Raw genomic sequence first — 13,373 nt, 5'->3', positions numbered from 1 at the left:
TCCCCCTCGCCATGCACACCTTACCCTCGCCGCCCATCCTTGTGCGTGCTGTTCCCACAGGCCGCCGGCCCCCTTGCCCCTAGATCCCTCCTGTACACCCGAGCCCAGCTCTCCCCTCTGTGAGGCCGTGTTCCCCAGGCCTCACCCGTCCCACTCAGGGCCCAGAGCCCCCAACCCAGGCGACGGTTACTCTTGCGTAGTTTGGGTTTTACACAGCTGTGCAGACACCTTTGATGACCGCCTGCCTCCCACCAGACTGTGAGTCCGCGAGGGAAGGGAGTGGGCGTGCTGTTCACCGTGGAGGACACAGGCACTTGGTAAACATGGGTTGCTTGGGTGGCTTATTTGGAAGACAGATGGAGGAATTTTCTATATTCACCGATTCTCTGCAGTGTCTGCTGATTGCAGAGCTTAGCTCAGGGAGAGGGAGGGAACAAACAAGGACACAGGTAAGCACACAGCCAGTGCGGTCACTGGAAAGGCACTGTGAGGGACACAGGATGACGTCGGCTGCTCTCTGAGACGGCGACAGCGGGCCGAGACCTAACTGGAAGAGACGCCTGTTCCCTGATGATCAGAGAGAAGCGTGGGTGGGGGAGTCGTTAGAGGTGCCGAGGGGAAACTGGCCCGGCGGGTTCCAGCTTGGAAGGGAGACGAGTGAGGGGGTGGTGGCCCGCGGGGTGGTGGAGGATCGGGTAGAGCCCGCGGCCAGCTCCTTGCAGCCTGCGTGGGCGGAGGGAGTGTGCGTCTTCAAGGGCGCCAGAAGGTTTAAGAGTGTGTGTGGAGCATTATTTTATGTTTGTAAAGGTCGCGTTCACTGCTCGTGGAGCCAGGTTGTGGAGGAGCGAGAGGGAAGCAAAGAGGTGTGACCGAGAGGCTGCGGACACAGCCTGCCGTGGCCCGGGCGGTGGCGGGGCGGGCAGCTGTCACGGAGAATGATTTGATAAGTGGGGGTGGGAGAGGAAGTGAGGCTAGCTGGCCAGGGGGTGTCAGTGCAGTTTACCAAAATGAGAGGAAAGAGGAAGGAACAGTGTGAGGGGGTTCTGGTTGGCAAAGGTGGTTTGGGTGCTCGTAGCAAAAGTTGGGGCCGTCTGGGGCTGGAAGTCAGGCTGGGGAGTCAGTGTCACCACGGTATTTCACGTCATGTGACTGGGTGAGATTATAAACTTGGAGAGAGGTTATAGACTTGGAAAAGGAGAGGATCCCCAGTTGGAGTCCTGGGGCATCCCAACATTTAGACATTGAACAGAGGAGGAGGAGTCCCCAGGAGAGGAAGTGAGTAGGAAGATGGTGGGCGGGGGGCTCCACGCGGGCCCGGGGGAAACGCATCACGTGGTGGTCCCATCGGGGAGACCAGGACAGTGAGGACAGTGCCTCCCTGCGGGCTCACGGGGGCCGGGACAGAGCTGCCTAGGTGCAGCGTAGAGACTGGAAGCTGACTGAGGGGGGGAGAGGTGTGACACCCTCTCGAGAAGCTTAGCTTTAAAGGGGAGCAGACATTTGGGCCGATAGCTGGGATGGGGCCGTGAGAACCAAGAAGTTTGTTTCAGGAAGGGGGGTACCAGAAGAAGCTTGTACGGGAATGGGGCTAAATGCAGGGCGGCCACGCTGGCAGGTCAGGAGAGACCGGCTGTGGGATCGGGTCTTCCGGAGGCCATGGGAAAGGCTGCTGGGGGCGTGGGGCGGCAGGGGAGGCAGGGCGCCCCGGAGCAAGGGCCGGGAGTGTGGAGAGCAGAGCCGTGGATGCAGGTGGCCGCGGGGCCTGCCGCAGGAAATGAGGGTGTCATCGACCTGCTTCTCTTCTCAATTATTTTGGTAGCTTATCAGCCGCAGCGAGGGAGTTAGAGGGAATTCAAGAAATTTAAGGAGAGAAGTGTGAAGCAGGAATTTTAAATACTGGGAAAGTGTATTTATGTACTAAAGGCTCTCAGAAGAATTTGTGGGGGACCTGGTGCCCATTTGAGGTTTGCAATCAAGAATCCAGTAAAGCCTGGTGTTAGCTAGGATGGTGTCTGCATGGATAGGTGGAGAGTCAGGTTTAAATGAGGTTGGATGTTGCTAAGATAGTGTGACAGGGAGAAGGACAGGAGCATTAAGGGTCAGTGCAGGAGGGGAGTCCTCAGTGCAGGAGCAGGCAGGGTGACAGGACGAAAGGTCGGGTTGCTGGGTGTGAGTCTGTGGGCAAGGGGTAACGGGAGTCAGTCAGCTGGAGGGGGCAGCACATGGTGTCAGAGAATGGGCTGCTTGGACAGATTTTGGGGTTGGTGACACAGTTACTGGTGACGAAGCCAGGCTTGACCATGGAAACGATGATGGAAGAGGAGAGTGGCTGGGAGAATGAGCCAAGGGCGGGCCCGCCACGCGTGAGCCAGAAAGGAAGCAGACAGGCAGGGGCTGATTAGTGGGACAAAAAAGATTAACAGGAGACTGGAGGGCCAGGGAGCAAAGGAAACCCTCAGTGGGTTAACGGAGTCAGAAAGCTGGAACAGCAGGATGTTTTGGTCAAAGGATAGAGTTTCTCTAAAGATAGATAAATTGCTAACAAACTTGTAAGTTGATGTCCTTGTCCCTGTGTGATGACGTGCCTGGGCTTGCATGGTTTAGGGTAGCAGTGGAGGCACAGTGTGTTTGGCCCCATGGATTGAATGCTGTTGTATAGCTTTCTCGTGGCTTCAGATCTTCAGGGATCTCATATGAGCAAAGGATTACTGGTTTTCTTTCTTTTTGTTATGGGAAATTTCAAATAAACTCAAAAGCAAAGGAAATGATAAAATGTACCCCTGTGTACCCATCACCCAGGTTCAGAACCCGTCAGTTTTTTGCTGTTCTTGCTTAATGTCCCCTTCTGCTTTTTTGCTCACGTGAAAAGTCAGTTTTTGACTGGAGTTGGGTTTTGTAGACGCCCCCGGTCACACACTGGCTGTTAGCAGGCTCACTGGTACTGTGAGCACTTGTGCAGCCAGAATTTCACAAAAGAAAATAAATACACAACACCAGTGTCTGTCCTTGAGTTTCCAAAGCATGCTGCTTCGCTTTTCCACTGACTGATAGCGTATCACACGTTTTCCTGTGTGTGATAGGCCAGGACATCTACGTTTTCTCGATTATATTGGAAGAAGAGAGATGTGAAAGAGTACTAGGTGGCATCCTTACCTGACGTCCTAAGACTAAGTGGGAAGGTATTTTTAAATCCTCTCCATTTCTGGCCTTGTCCTGTGGTGGAACGCCTTTCATGCGGCGTCGGCCCTTCATCGTATGTTCCCAGTCTTTCAAAAGGCATCACTGTCCCGTCCCCTGCCTAACCTTTCCTCTCGTCAGCCCCCTTCTGTCATCAGGTGCTAACAGGACGGGGCCTACGTCTCCCAGAACGTGCTCTCGTCCCCACCGGCGTGCCCTCTGCGAGCCTCGTTTTTGGCTGTGACAGTTTGGTTGCTCTGCAACAGTTTTCACTTCTTTAGTCAGTGGCGCCAGTTCCAGGTCTGGAGGCCTTTGTAGTTCCCGTGTCACGTAAGGCCACAGTCTCATTCAGGACGGCGCAGATGAGGCCTGCATGGAACGGCAGCCGCAGGCCACAGTTCAGGAGCAGCATCGCCTCCCGACCGCAGCGTGCTCGAATCCGCAGGGAGAGTTGGGAGCACTTGGCCCGAGCCTCCCTCCAAGGGCCGCAGCCTTGCCTCGCAGCCCGTGACTCCTGCATCCCCATCTCCGGGGGCCCTGTCCGGGGCCGGGGCTTCTGCTCCCTCAGAACACGGTTCCCTTGTCTTCAGGACTTGTCCTTGGACCCCCTTGCACTTCGGCATCAGTTACTTATCAGCTGATCCCTCAGTTTGACCTGTGCTGGGAGATGAGATTTAGATACTCTTTGGTGTCACAGAGTTTAGATGAGGCAGAGATGGCAGTGGCCAAACTACAGGAAGAGAAGGAAGTCTCTTTTTCAAAGAAGGTGGTGATTTGAGGCAGCTGGGCTAGCTCGAAGCTTCTTTTCTTTCAGATCTCGTTTTCCTGTTTGAGAAGTCCTGGAACGCAACGTGAATGCCTGGACTCTGGGGGGTGCTCCTGGGGGTCTCAGTGGATATAGACTGAGGGTCATCCTTGTAGTATTAGGTGACCTCAGTGCATGGCTCCTTCCTCCTCTGGTCAGACAGCTGGCCTCACAATCATGGGCTGACCCCTTGAGTGCCCTTATGGGACGCCGACTGTGAGACATGTCTCCAGGGAGAGCCTCTTGGAAACACTGTGTTTGGGACCGGTAGGGTTTGTAGTTGGATCTGCTCCCTGGACTCTCTCCCTTACGGGCGCAGGAGCAGTGGGCCGTGCTGTTTCGGGAAAGTCTGCAGTGGGGACCCTTTTTGTTCTTGTTTGTCCTCCTCTTGTTCTTCGCTTGGTCACATGGCAAATTTGCTGGCATTTCTTTTGCTTTGTCTTTTTTTTCTTTTTCCTGCGTAATGTAGCTAACCCACCTACCCCGCACCATGTGGCGGGGCTTACAGATGTGGCCCGGCGTCTTACCTGGAAGGAGTGGCAGTGCCTCATTCCTCCAGAGAAGTCGGCGGGGGTTCTGTGGGACGGCAGGAATTTCACGTCACTGATTTCGGGGTTGAGTCATCGCCCTTCTGAGCAGAATCAGCTTCCCCTGAGACCAGGCTGGATGAGCGCCCTGACCCTTACTGCTTCATTTCCAAGTGAGGGCGCGGGGAGAGCCGGGGCAGGAAGGAGTAGCGGAGTGCTCCTCACTGCGCTGAAGCCATCGCCTCTCTCCGTTCTCCAGTGACCTCTGCGGGGCACATGTCCTCACCTGCTCAGGATCAACTGGGGAAGTCACAATTGGGGGAATATATCTGTTTAGTTCAGTTTCACTTTCTGCAGGAGGAGCAGGAAAACTGTTTTCGCACCATGAACTGATTTTTTTATCGTGAAAAATTTCAAACATACACAAAGGTAGAAAATATTTTATTCATGTGTCCATCACCTGAATTCAACAGTTATAACAGTTTTGCTGCACTTGCTACATTGTTTTTTTTTTTTTTTTTTTTTGCTGAAGCATCTTAAGATACATCTCAGACATGTTTCATTCCTACAAACTTCAGTACACTTCTCTAGAAATAGAGACGTCGGTTTACATAACTGCGGTGGCGTTGTCACACCTGTCAACAGGAGGTCTTATGATCTGCCACCCAGCCCCGCAGCATGCTTCCTTCCTTGTCTCCTTTCAGCAGCTGGCTCTCTACCTCATGTTACATTTGATCGCTACGGCTCAAGTCTCTTTCATCTGGAGTATCACCCCGCCCCCTATTCCAGGCCATTTCTTTGTTGCAAAACCAGGCCGTTGTCCCCCAGGCCGCTCACATTTTGGTATTTTTCTGCCTGCATCCCGGTAGTTCCTCTGTCCTTCCTAGTTCCTCCAAATGGAAGTGAGTCCTGGAGGCTTGATGAGATTCCGGGTCGCTCTTTTGGTGGGAGTGTTTCAAGGTGGTGCCGCGTTTCCTATCAGACCGCGTTGAGCGGCGCACAAGGTCTGGTTGTGGCTCCTAGAGCTGTGCTAAGATTGATCAGTAGGTTGGGGTGGTGACAGCACGGTCCTCTCAGTGCGAAGTTCATGGCCAGCCTTCCACCTGTTTCACCCGTTCCTTATCATGCCCTGGCCCAGGTATTTCATTGGGGTTGTAGAGTTGCTAGCTGGGATGCTGCAGAGTCTTGCAAGGTAAGTTCACGAAGGAAAGATGGGACAGATGCTCAGTTCTTTCCTTTTAATTGCCAATTTTTAACAAAGGTGAAAAGTTGGTGTCCTGGTTACTTCCCATTTTGTCCAGTGCCTTGAGTCTCTTTCTCTCCGCCTCTTCTATCCCTCTTTTTCTCTCTGCTCCCCCTCGCCCGCAGTCATTGTGGAATCATGGGGTTTCGTGTGCTTGATGTGTTTCAGCAGATCGCGTCCACCTTTCCTTTGATGGGTGGACACAATCTGCTGAAACACATCAAGCATCAGGGTTCCTGTTTTCGGCCAGTGGGCGTGTCTTTATATATCGGCATCTCGAGAGCTCCTTCGGCATGACTCTCTGGCACTCTGGCATAACGAGATGTCCCAGACTCATTTTATGAAGAGCCACTCTGGCCTTGAAACCGGCTGTTGTCCCAGGGTCCCTGTGCCATCAGGTGGGAAAGGGTGTTAAGGGAAGGGACTGTCGCTGTCAGTCATCTTTGCTTCCAGGCCTTTTTGGTGGACAGACCTAAAACAAAGACATGCGTTCAAGCTGTTACTTCTACATTAAATCTTATGTTACAGGATTTTTTCCCCTTAACTGTGATTTTGTATTTGTATCTCGTTTCTCCTACACTGTGTCCTGCGGTTCTTGACAACGTTAGCACCCTTACTTGTTGGTATTCTCTTCCTTTATAAAAACACCAGTGTTTTGACAACTAACAGTTAAACTGTTGAAAGCTTGATTTCTCTGCATCTTTATCACCAGAATATGTCCTTCTGAGGATATATATTTGTGGGTATGTCACCAATTTGAAAGTTAAGGTTCATTTTCTGCATTTTGCTTTACAGTTTTAGGGACTGTTTTTCTTTTTTGTTTACTTACATTTTTTGAATATTTAAATATTTATGTTTCCAAAGTTAAAACTACCTAACAAACAAGGTACATTCGGAGAAGTTTTACTCCACCCTTTTCTCCTTTTTCCCCTTTAGATAACCATTTGAATGCAGTTCGTATCAGCCTTCTCCGTGCTTATGTTTATACAGTATATAAACAAATACGTACCTTCACATTCTCTTTTTTTTTTTTTTTGCACAAAAGGTAGCATGGTTTATAAAGTATTCTGTGCCTGACTTTTGTTTTTCACTGAACAGTATGAGCTGGTTTATTCCACATTAGTATGTGATGGTCGCCTTCCTCCCTGCTGTGAAGTGGCTGGGCATGTCTCGTTGTAGGAGGCACCGAGGTGGCATCAGCCAGACCCCTCCCAGGTGGTTGGGCCTGGGGTTGGCTATAGATTCGCTGTGACAGATACTGCCTCAGTGAATAAACTGGGACATCATTCCTGTTTTTGTCACTGCGTCTTGGGATTACTCTCTGGAAGTGTGATCACTAGGTCAAAGGGTAGAGGCAGATGTACTTTTTCTAGACATTGCCTGTGTTTTTGCTGAAACTTTGTTCCTAACCCTTCCACCTAGAAGCAGTCCGATTTTTTTTGTCATTTTAGTGTTAAAGAAATCTCCTTAATCACCCACGTACCCCATCTTTGCATGGAACATACTGAAAGTGTTATTCTAAGAGCCACTGAGTTCCTTAATTAACTGCAGCGTCGCTCAGGGGGTCTAGAGCACAGGAGATGAGAAGCTTGCGGAGACGTGGGCCGAGGTCTGAAAGGGAATATTGTGAGACTGACCCTCTTCTCTTTGCTCCTCATGCTGTCTGTTGTATATTTTATCCCGTGTTGGTTATCGAGAGAGACTGGTAAGAGGGCACTGGGCAGGGCCTTTTTGTCTGCTCTACCAGAAAGCGGCGGGTCACGCCTGGGGGGCTGGCGGGTACCGTAAGGGGCTGGAGAGCGTTGTACAGGTACGGTGAGCGCCTTCCTTCACTGAATAGAACCGGGAGCAACACAGGAGTTCCTCCCTCGGGGCGTTCACGTCCTAGTACAGGAGATAGGTCAAACCCAAGGACAGGAAGATAATTACAAGTTCCATGTGCTTTGAAGGAATCAAGATTAAAATAGAACCTCCACCAGGGGCCCCCTTTAGGTAGAGGCGGGGCCTCTGACACACCACGGGCTCCGGGCGGAGAGAGCATTTCAGGCACAGGACCAGTCTGTACAAAGGCCCGAGGCAGGCACCGTGGGGGAGGGCAGGGCCAGGTCCTGGCAGGACCTTGAGCTTTAGCTTAAGGATTTGGAGTTTACATCAGGAAATCACTGAGGACAGTTAAGCAAGGGAATGACATCTGATACCCATCTGTCGTGTGTGTATTCCTTATAGATGGGAAGGCTGCTCGAATACCATGTTACGCTCCAGAAGCAGCAGCATTGTCCCTTCTGAAGTTCAGAGCGGAGGTAGTTTTCCTTCTCGCTCTTTGCGCAGGACAGCTGCTTCTCTCACTCACTGTAGGGCCTCTGAGGACTTCTGTTCCGCATTTCCTTGATGCTCAGGGAGTTGCAGTAGGTGGTTGTCACTGGGTTGTGTACACGGGCTGTGACAGGAACGTGACCTCTACACATCTCCAGACCTGCAACCCCCGGAGACACCTCTCCGGGAGATAAGAGCCGCTTTCTCAAGACCAGGAAAGGTCTGTGTCACTGCCGTCCCATTTACGTGAAACTAATTACGGAATCAGCAGTTTGCTGGGCGAAGAAGGCATCGTCAGTGTCTCTGTTTCTGTTTCCGTTGCAGGAGATGCAGTGACGCCTGCGTAGGGACCTCAGGGCAGGAGCCGCACGCGCGCCGAGGGCCTCGCTTCCTGGGAAGCCCTGTCTGATGTGTGGCAGGCAGAATGCCACTCTGACGCCTCGCGGGGAGCCCACACGGGACCGAGACCAGCACGCAGTATCTCACCCTCAGCTGCAAGGGGCACCGTGCAGTCCTTTTCGTAGAAGTGAGAAGTCCGAGACTGTTCTGCGAGAGGAAGATTCCAGGGTCTTAAAAACGCAGAGGTCTGCACCTTGGGAGCCCCTTGGAATGTTGACAGCTCGGGACCTGAAAGGAAGTTCTGTGTGGATGAGTTAACAGAATTCGAGTGGAAGTAAATGTCACTTTACACCCAGTAGTAGTACCGAGTGGGGAACACTATGCAGGAAGAAACCTTCCGTAGGAAGACAGGCAGGGAAGAGCTTAGGCCAGCCTTGACCCTACCGCATAGAGCGAGCCTGAGACGAGCTGCCAGAACGGCCGAATGAGAGACTGGATGAACTAGCAACCCTGTAACTACGGTAGTTGTAAGGAAATTTTCTCCTCTAAGTCACGATACCAAATAGGAAAAATGATCTACAAGTGCCCCATGTGTAGGGAGTTCTTCTCTGAGAGAGCAGACCTTTTTATGCATCAGAAAATTCACACTGCTGAGAAGCCCCATAAATGTGACAAGTGTGATAAGGGTTTCTTTCATATATCAGAGCTTCATATTCATTGGAGAGACCACACAGGAGAGAAGGTCTATAAATGCGATGATTGTGGTAAGGATTTTAGTACTACAACAAAACTTAACAGACATAAGAAAATCCACACAGTGGAAAAGCCCTATAAATGTTACGAGTGTGGCAAAGCTTTCAATTGGAGCTCACATCTTCAGATTCACATGAGGGTTCACACAGGTGAGAAGCCGTATGTCTGTAGCGAGTGTGGAAGGGGCTTTAGTAATAGTTCAAACCTTTGCATGCATCAGAGAGTCCATACCGGAGAGAAGCCCTTTAAATGTGAAGAGTGTGGGAAGGCCTTCAGGCACACTTCCAGCCTCTGCATGCATCAAAGAGTTCACACAGGAGAGAAACCCTATAAATGTTATGAGTGTGGGAAGGCCTTCAGCCAGAGCTCGAGCCTCTGCATCCATCAGAGAGTGCACACGGGGGAGAAGCCCTACAGGTGTTGTGGGTGTGGGAAGGCCTTCAGCCAGAGCTCCAGCCTCTGCATCCACCAGAGAGTGCACACTGGGGAGAAGCCTTTTAAGTGTGACGAGTGTGGGAAGGCCTTCAGCCAGAGCACCAGCCTCTGCATCCACCAGAGGGTGCACACCAAGGAGAGAAACCATCTCAAAATATCAGTTATATAAAGCGTTTTGCTAAGAGTTAAAAATCTTAAAACCCATAAGTGCCACTAGGAAGGAAACCCTGTAAATACCTGCATTTCCCCAAGAAATTTTCACAGCAAGCCCCAGCAGAACATTCTTTTCAAAGAGGCGTATGTGAGGTTGATTTTTTTTGATTCATGCCAAGTGTGTTCCACAACTTGACTTCGAATCCGGTATCCCTCTGGTGTCTGCCCAAGATGGGCTGTGAGGTCCCAGCGTTTCCCATCCCCCAACGTGGGTGTGCGTCTCTTGCGATTCTGGCACCATGCCTCCGGAGTTGAAATGCTACACAGGAAACCATGATCATTACCCAGCCACCTGCGTCACCTTCTGTTGACGCTTCATTCAACAGTTACCCCAGGTACTCCCCTCGTCGGGAGCTCACGACCCCCTTTTGATCCAAGTATACCGAAAACTGCGCTTGAAAATGGACAGCTCCCACTGAGACGGTGTCCTGGTATTTCTGAGGTTCCCCTTGATTCAGCCCCTACCTATCTTTTTATATGTCCCATTATTTCTGAACCCACTTTACCTGTATGTCCTCAAAATATTCATAAATATCCACCCCTTCCTAGATGGCATTAAATTTCATTTTAGGTTTTAGGTGACTCAGTTCCCATTCACTTGGCCTATCAGAAATCGTTGATAGACATACGTGCCCTCGAACTCTTTTTAATTTTGTGGATTCTGCTAATCACTGTGTCTCTGTTAGACTTACTTTTCTAGTGGCTACATCACATATTTTTAACTTGAATTTTTTGGAAATAGCTGAATGTAAATAGGAAGAAGCAAGCAGAGTTAGAACTTTTCTCCATCCAGATTGCCTCGGGCTCCGTTTGTGACAGGCAGCTCGGCCCCAGCTGGGGGAGGCCGGAGGAGTGGGTGGTAGAAGGGGTCACTAATAATGCTTGGTCTCCGTTTCTGTCGTTTGGGCAATAATGAATAGGAGGCCTCGATACCCCTTCATCGAGGGCCGTGTATCAGTTCCTTCTTAGGCATGAATGTCTATGCGGATTACCTTTTTCTTTCTTCATTCATTCGTTCAACAAGTATTTATTGAACACCTCCTATGTGCCAGGCACTGTGCTGGGTGCCGGGAATACCACTGAATCAGGCAGTCAAGGGCCCTGCTCGTGGAGTTTACTTCTGGTGGAGGAGACAGGCGTTAAGCAAGTAAACATAAATAATGTAGTTTGAGATAGTGATTAAGTGCTATGAAGAAAATAAACTAGGGTGATGATTTAGAGGGTGGGGGGGTGGGGGTGGGGGTGGCGTTAGGTAGCGGTCAGGCAAGGCCTTTCTGGGGTGGCATTGGAGCGGACAGCGGGGGCAAGGAGCACCCGCCGGCAGAGCACGGGTGCTGCGGTGGGACCCTGCCGGCGCCTTTGAGGAGCTGACGCGGCAGGTGCTGAGTGTCTTGAGCAGCGGGAGGGGGACGTACTGAGCTGCTCAGTATGTGACGTTTATAGGCCTTTTTTTTTTTTTTTTTTTTGGCTAGATATTAAAAACTCATGTGGAGGAACTCAAGGAATGTTTAGACCAAAAGTCCCCAATGACAGGAACAAAAAGCAACTAATTTTTGACTTTGTTTCCCTTCTCATTCCTGTTTCCATTGATTTCCCACATGTCCTTTTGCTCAGGAAGTCTTTGGGGAAATTGAGGATCTTTGAAGCTCTGAAATGGGTGAGCACGTTAGTGTGTCTGTCAGCTGTCAGGTTGGAAAATGGACTACCCGAAATAGTCACGGAAATACTGAAACCTTGATTTTCTCCTCGTATTCGAATTCATTTCTTCTGCTTGACTGGAAGGGGATTTTGTACAACCAAAACCTCAGTGCATAAAGGAGGTGCAGAAGGAGCATGTCATTCCACAGGCGGGCTGTGAAACTAGCTGTGGGACTTGGGGTTGGTTGGTCACTGCCTGGGTTTTAGCCCGGACACCTCCGAACAGGCCTCTGGGAAGTCACTTCTCACACACTCCCGCCGTCTCACAAAGGGAGGGCGGCCCAGGTATTGTTCAAAGCCCCTTCCAGGTCTGAATTCCTCGACTATTTACTGTCCGTGTCTTATCACTCACGTCACAGTAGTGTGAAGAGTTAGAAGCCTAGGCTTTTTAGTTGATAGCCAGTTCAGATATCATTGATAGAGTTTTAGTTTTAGGAAAAATTGGTTTGATTTCTAGCTTTATTAGGTATGTGAGCTTGGGCAAATCACTTAACCTTTGAGTCTAGTTTTCTCACAAAATGAGGATATTAGGCTGAACGATTTCCGAGTTTCCAGCTAGTCCTAGAGTTCTATATTTCTACATAGTTGAATTATTTTATCATGCCGTTGCTGGGGGATATGACTAACACTTTTGAAGCTACTAATTTTATGTCGAGCTTTAAAGTCCATAATTGTTATCTTTGGAAAATATTATTTGACCTACAGTATGTCCAAATCAATTTAATAAAATCACTTTATAACAGGGTTCTGTGCTTGACAGTAGTTGTATGAACTCAGAGGCCGTGTGTGCGTGTGTGCGTGTGCATGCGTGTGTGCGTGCGGTGGGGGTTGGCTTGTGCATCGTGCCGAGGGTGACCGTGTGACTTAACCGTCAGAGCTGGGCACTTCAGGGTAAAGTGGGGGGTTGCTATTAATACTTAAATGAGGACGTCGGGCCTAAATGGGGACTGTCCCAAGCAAGTAGCAAGTGACTGGCTTGCACGAGGAACAGTTCAAAGAGCAGGCAAAGGCGCCCGCGCGTCTGGGAAGCACGCCCCCTGGGGGGACAGCCCTGCAGCGCAGCTCGTGTGTTTCTACGGTGGTTTCCAGGCCTAGGGTCCCACACACTCGGCTGTTTTAAGAAAAAAACAACAGTATAGGTTTTTTAATTGTTGACAATAAATTCACATTCTCTTTGTGACCCCTTTTTGTCATTCGTAGTATGTGACTGGTGCCCGTAGGCTTTTATTTCAGTCTGCTGACCGTGGCCCTCTGCTGGTCAGGCTGCCATACTCTTAGCTGCGCTGCGGGGGCCCGTGTTCCACACAGCGGCCTTTGACAGTGCTGCTGGCATCTGCCAGCTTTGAGGGACAAGTCTCCATTCCATTTGGACCATTGAGGTGGAAGCAGTCCAAAGCCCCTTGCGATGTGAGTGGGTCCAGAAGAGGCCGCATCTGGGCTCAAGTGTCACCGCCGAGACACTCCTGGTGTCTGAAGAACTGGAGCGTGAGAGCGAAGTCAAGGCCGACGTCCCGGTTTCTAACATCCTGGACATCTTTCGGCCAGGAAGTGATCTCGAGTCAGAGGGTCCAGCGGCAGTCCAGGTGGCCTGCCGTGAGCATGGGTGCCCAGGCCCATCCGGTGGTCTTGAGGAGGTCGGAGAGGGCCTCTGGTGCTGTGAGAGCCTGGACATGCCTTCCAAAGGACCGTCCAACTCTTGGTTCTGAAAAATGTAAAATTATAAAGCAATATTTCTGTGCGAGTTGCTCTTATTCTCAGGAATTTGAAAAATAGGTGGATGGAAAGCAACTACCAGAAGCAGATGGAGAAAGCACTCAGTGTTCACTGGAGCCCGTGAGGAAGCGGTGAGGGTCGGTGCCAGCACAGTGCG

General features: G+C 50.7%; 1 protein-coding gene across 7 annotated transcripts in view; it reads left to right on the top strand.

The window, feature by feature from the left end:
- Positions 1–12,248, top strand: part of ZNF664 (zinc finger protein 664) — a 35,974-nt gene extending 23,726 nt beyond the window's left edge. For all 7 annotated transcript variants that reach the window (XM_023523890.1, XM_023523887.1, XM_023523886.1 and 4 more), the window contains one exon: positions 8,390–12,248. In XM_023523890.1, coding sequence (XP_023379658.1) covers positions 8,976–9,761 — 786 coding nt within the window. In that variant the 5' untranslated portion in view covers positions 8,390–8,975 and the 3' untranslated portion in view covers positions 9,762–12,248. The remainder of the gene's footprint in view (positions 1–8,389) is intronic.
- Positions 12,249–13,373: the final 1,125 nt, after the last annotated feature.

Source organism: Pteropus vampyrus, unplaced genomic scaffold, assembly GCF_000151845.1.
Source record: "Pteropus vampyrus isolate Shadow unplaced genomic scaffold, Pvam_2.0 Scaffold430, whole genome shotgun sequence".
In the NCBI taxonomy this organism is placed as follows: domain Eukaryota; kingdom Metazoa; phylum Chordata; class Mammalia; order Chiroptera; family Pteropodidae; genus Pteropus; species Pteropus vampyrus.
Note: the sequence above shows the minus strand (reverse complement) of the source record. Positions and strands in the feature narration are given on the sequence as shown.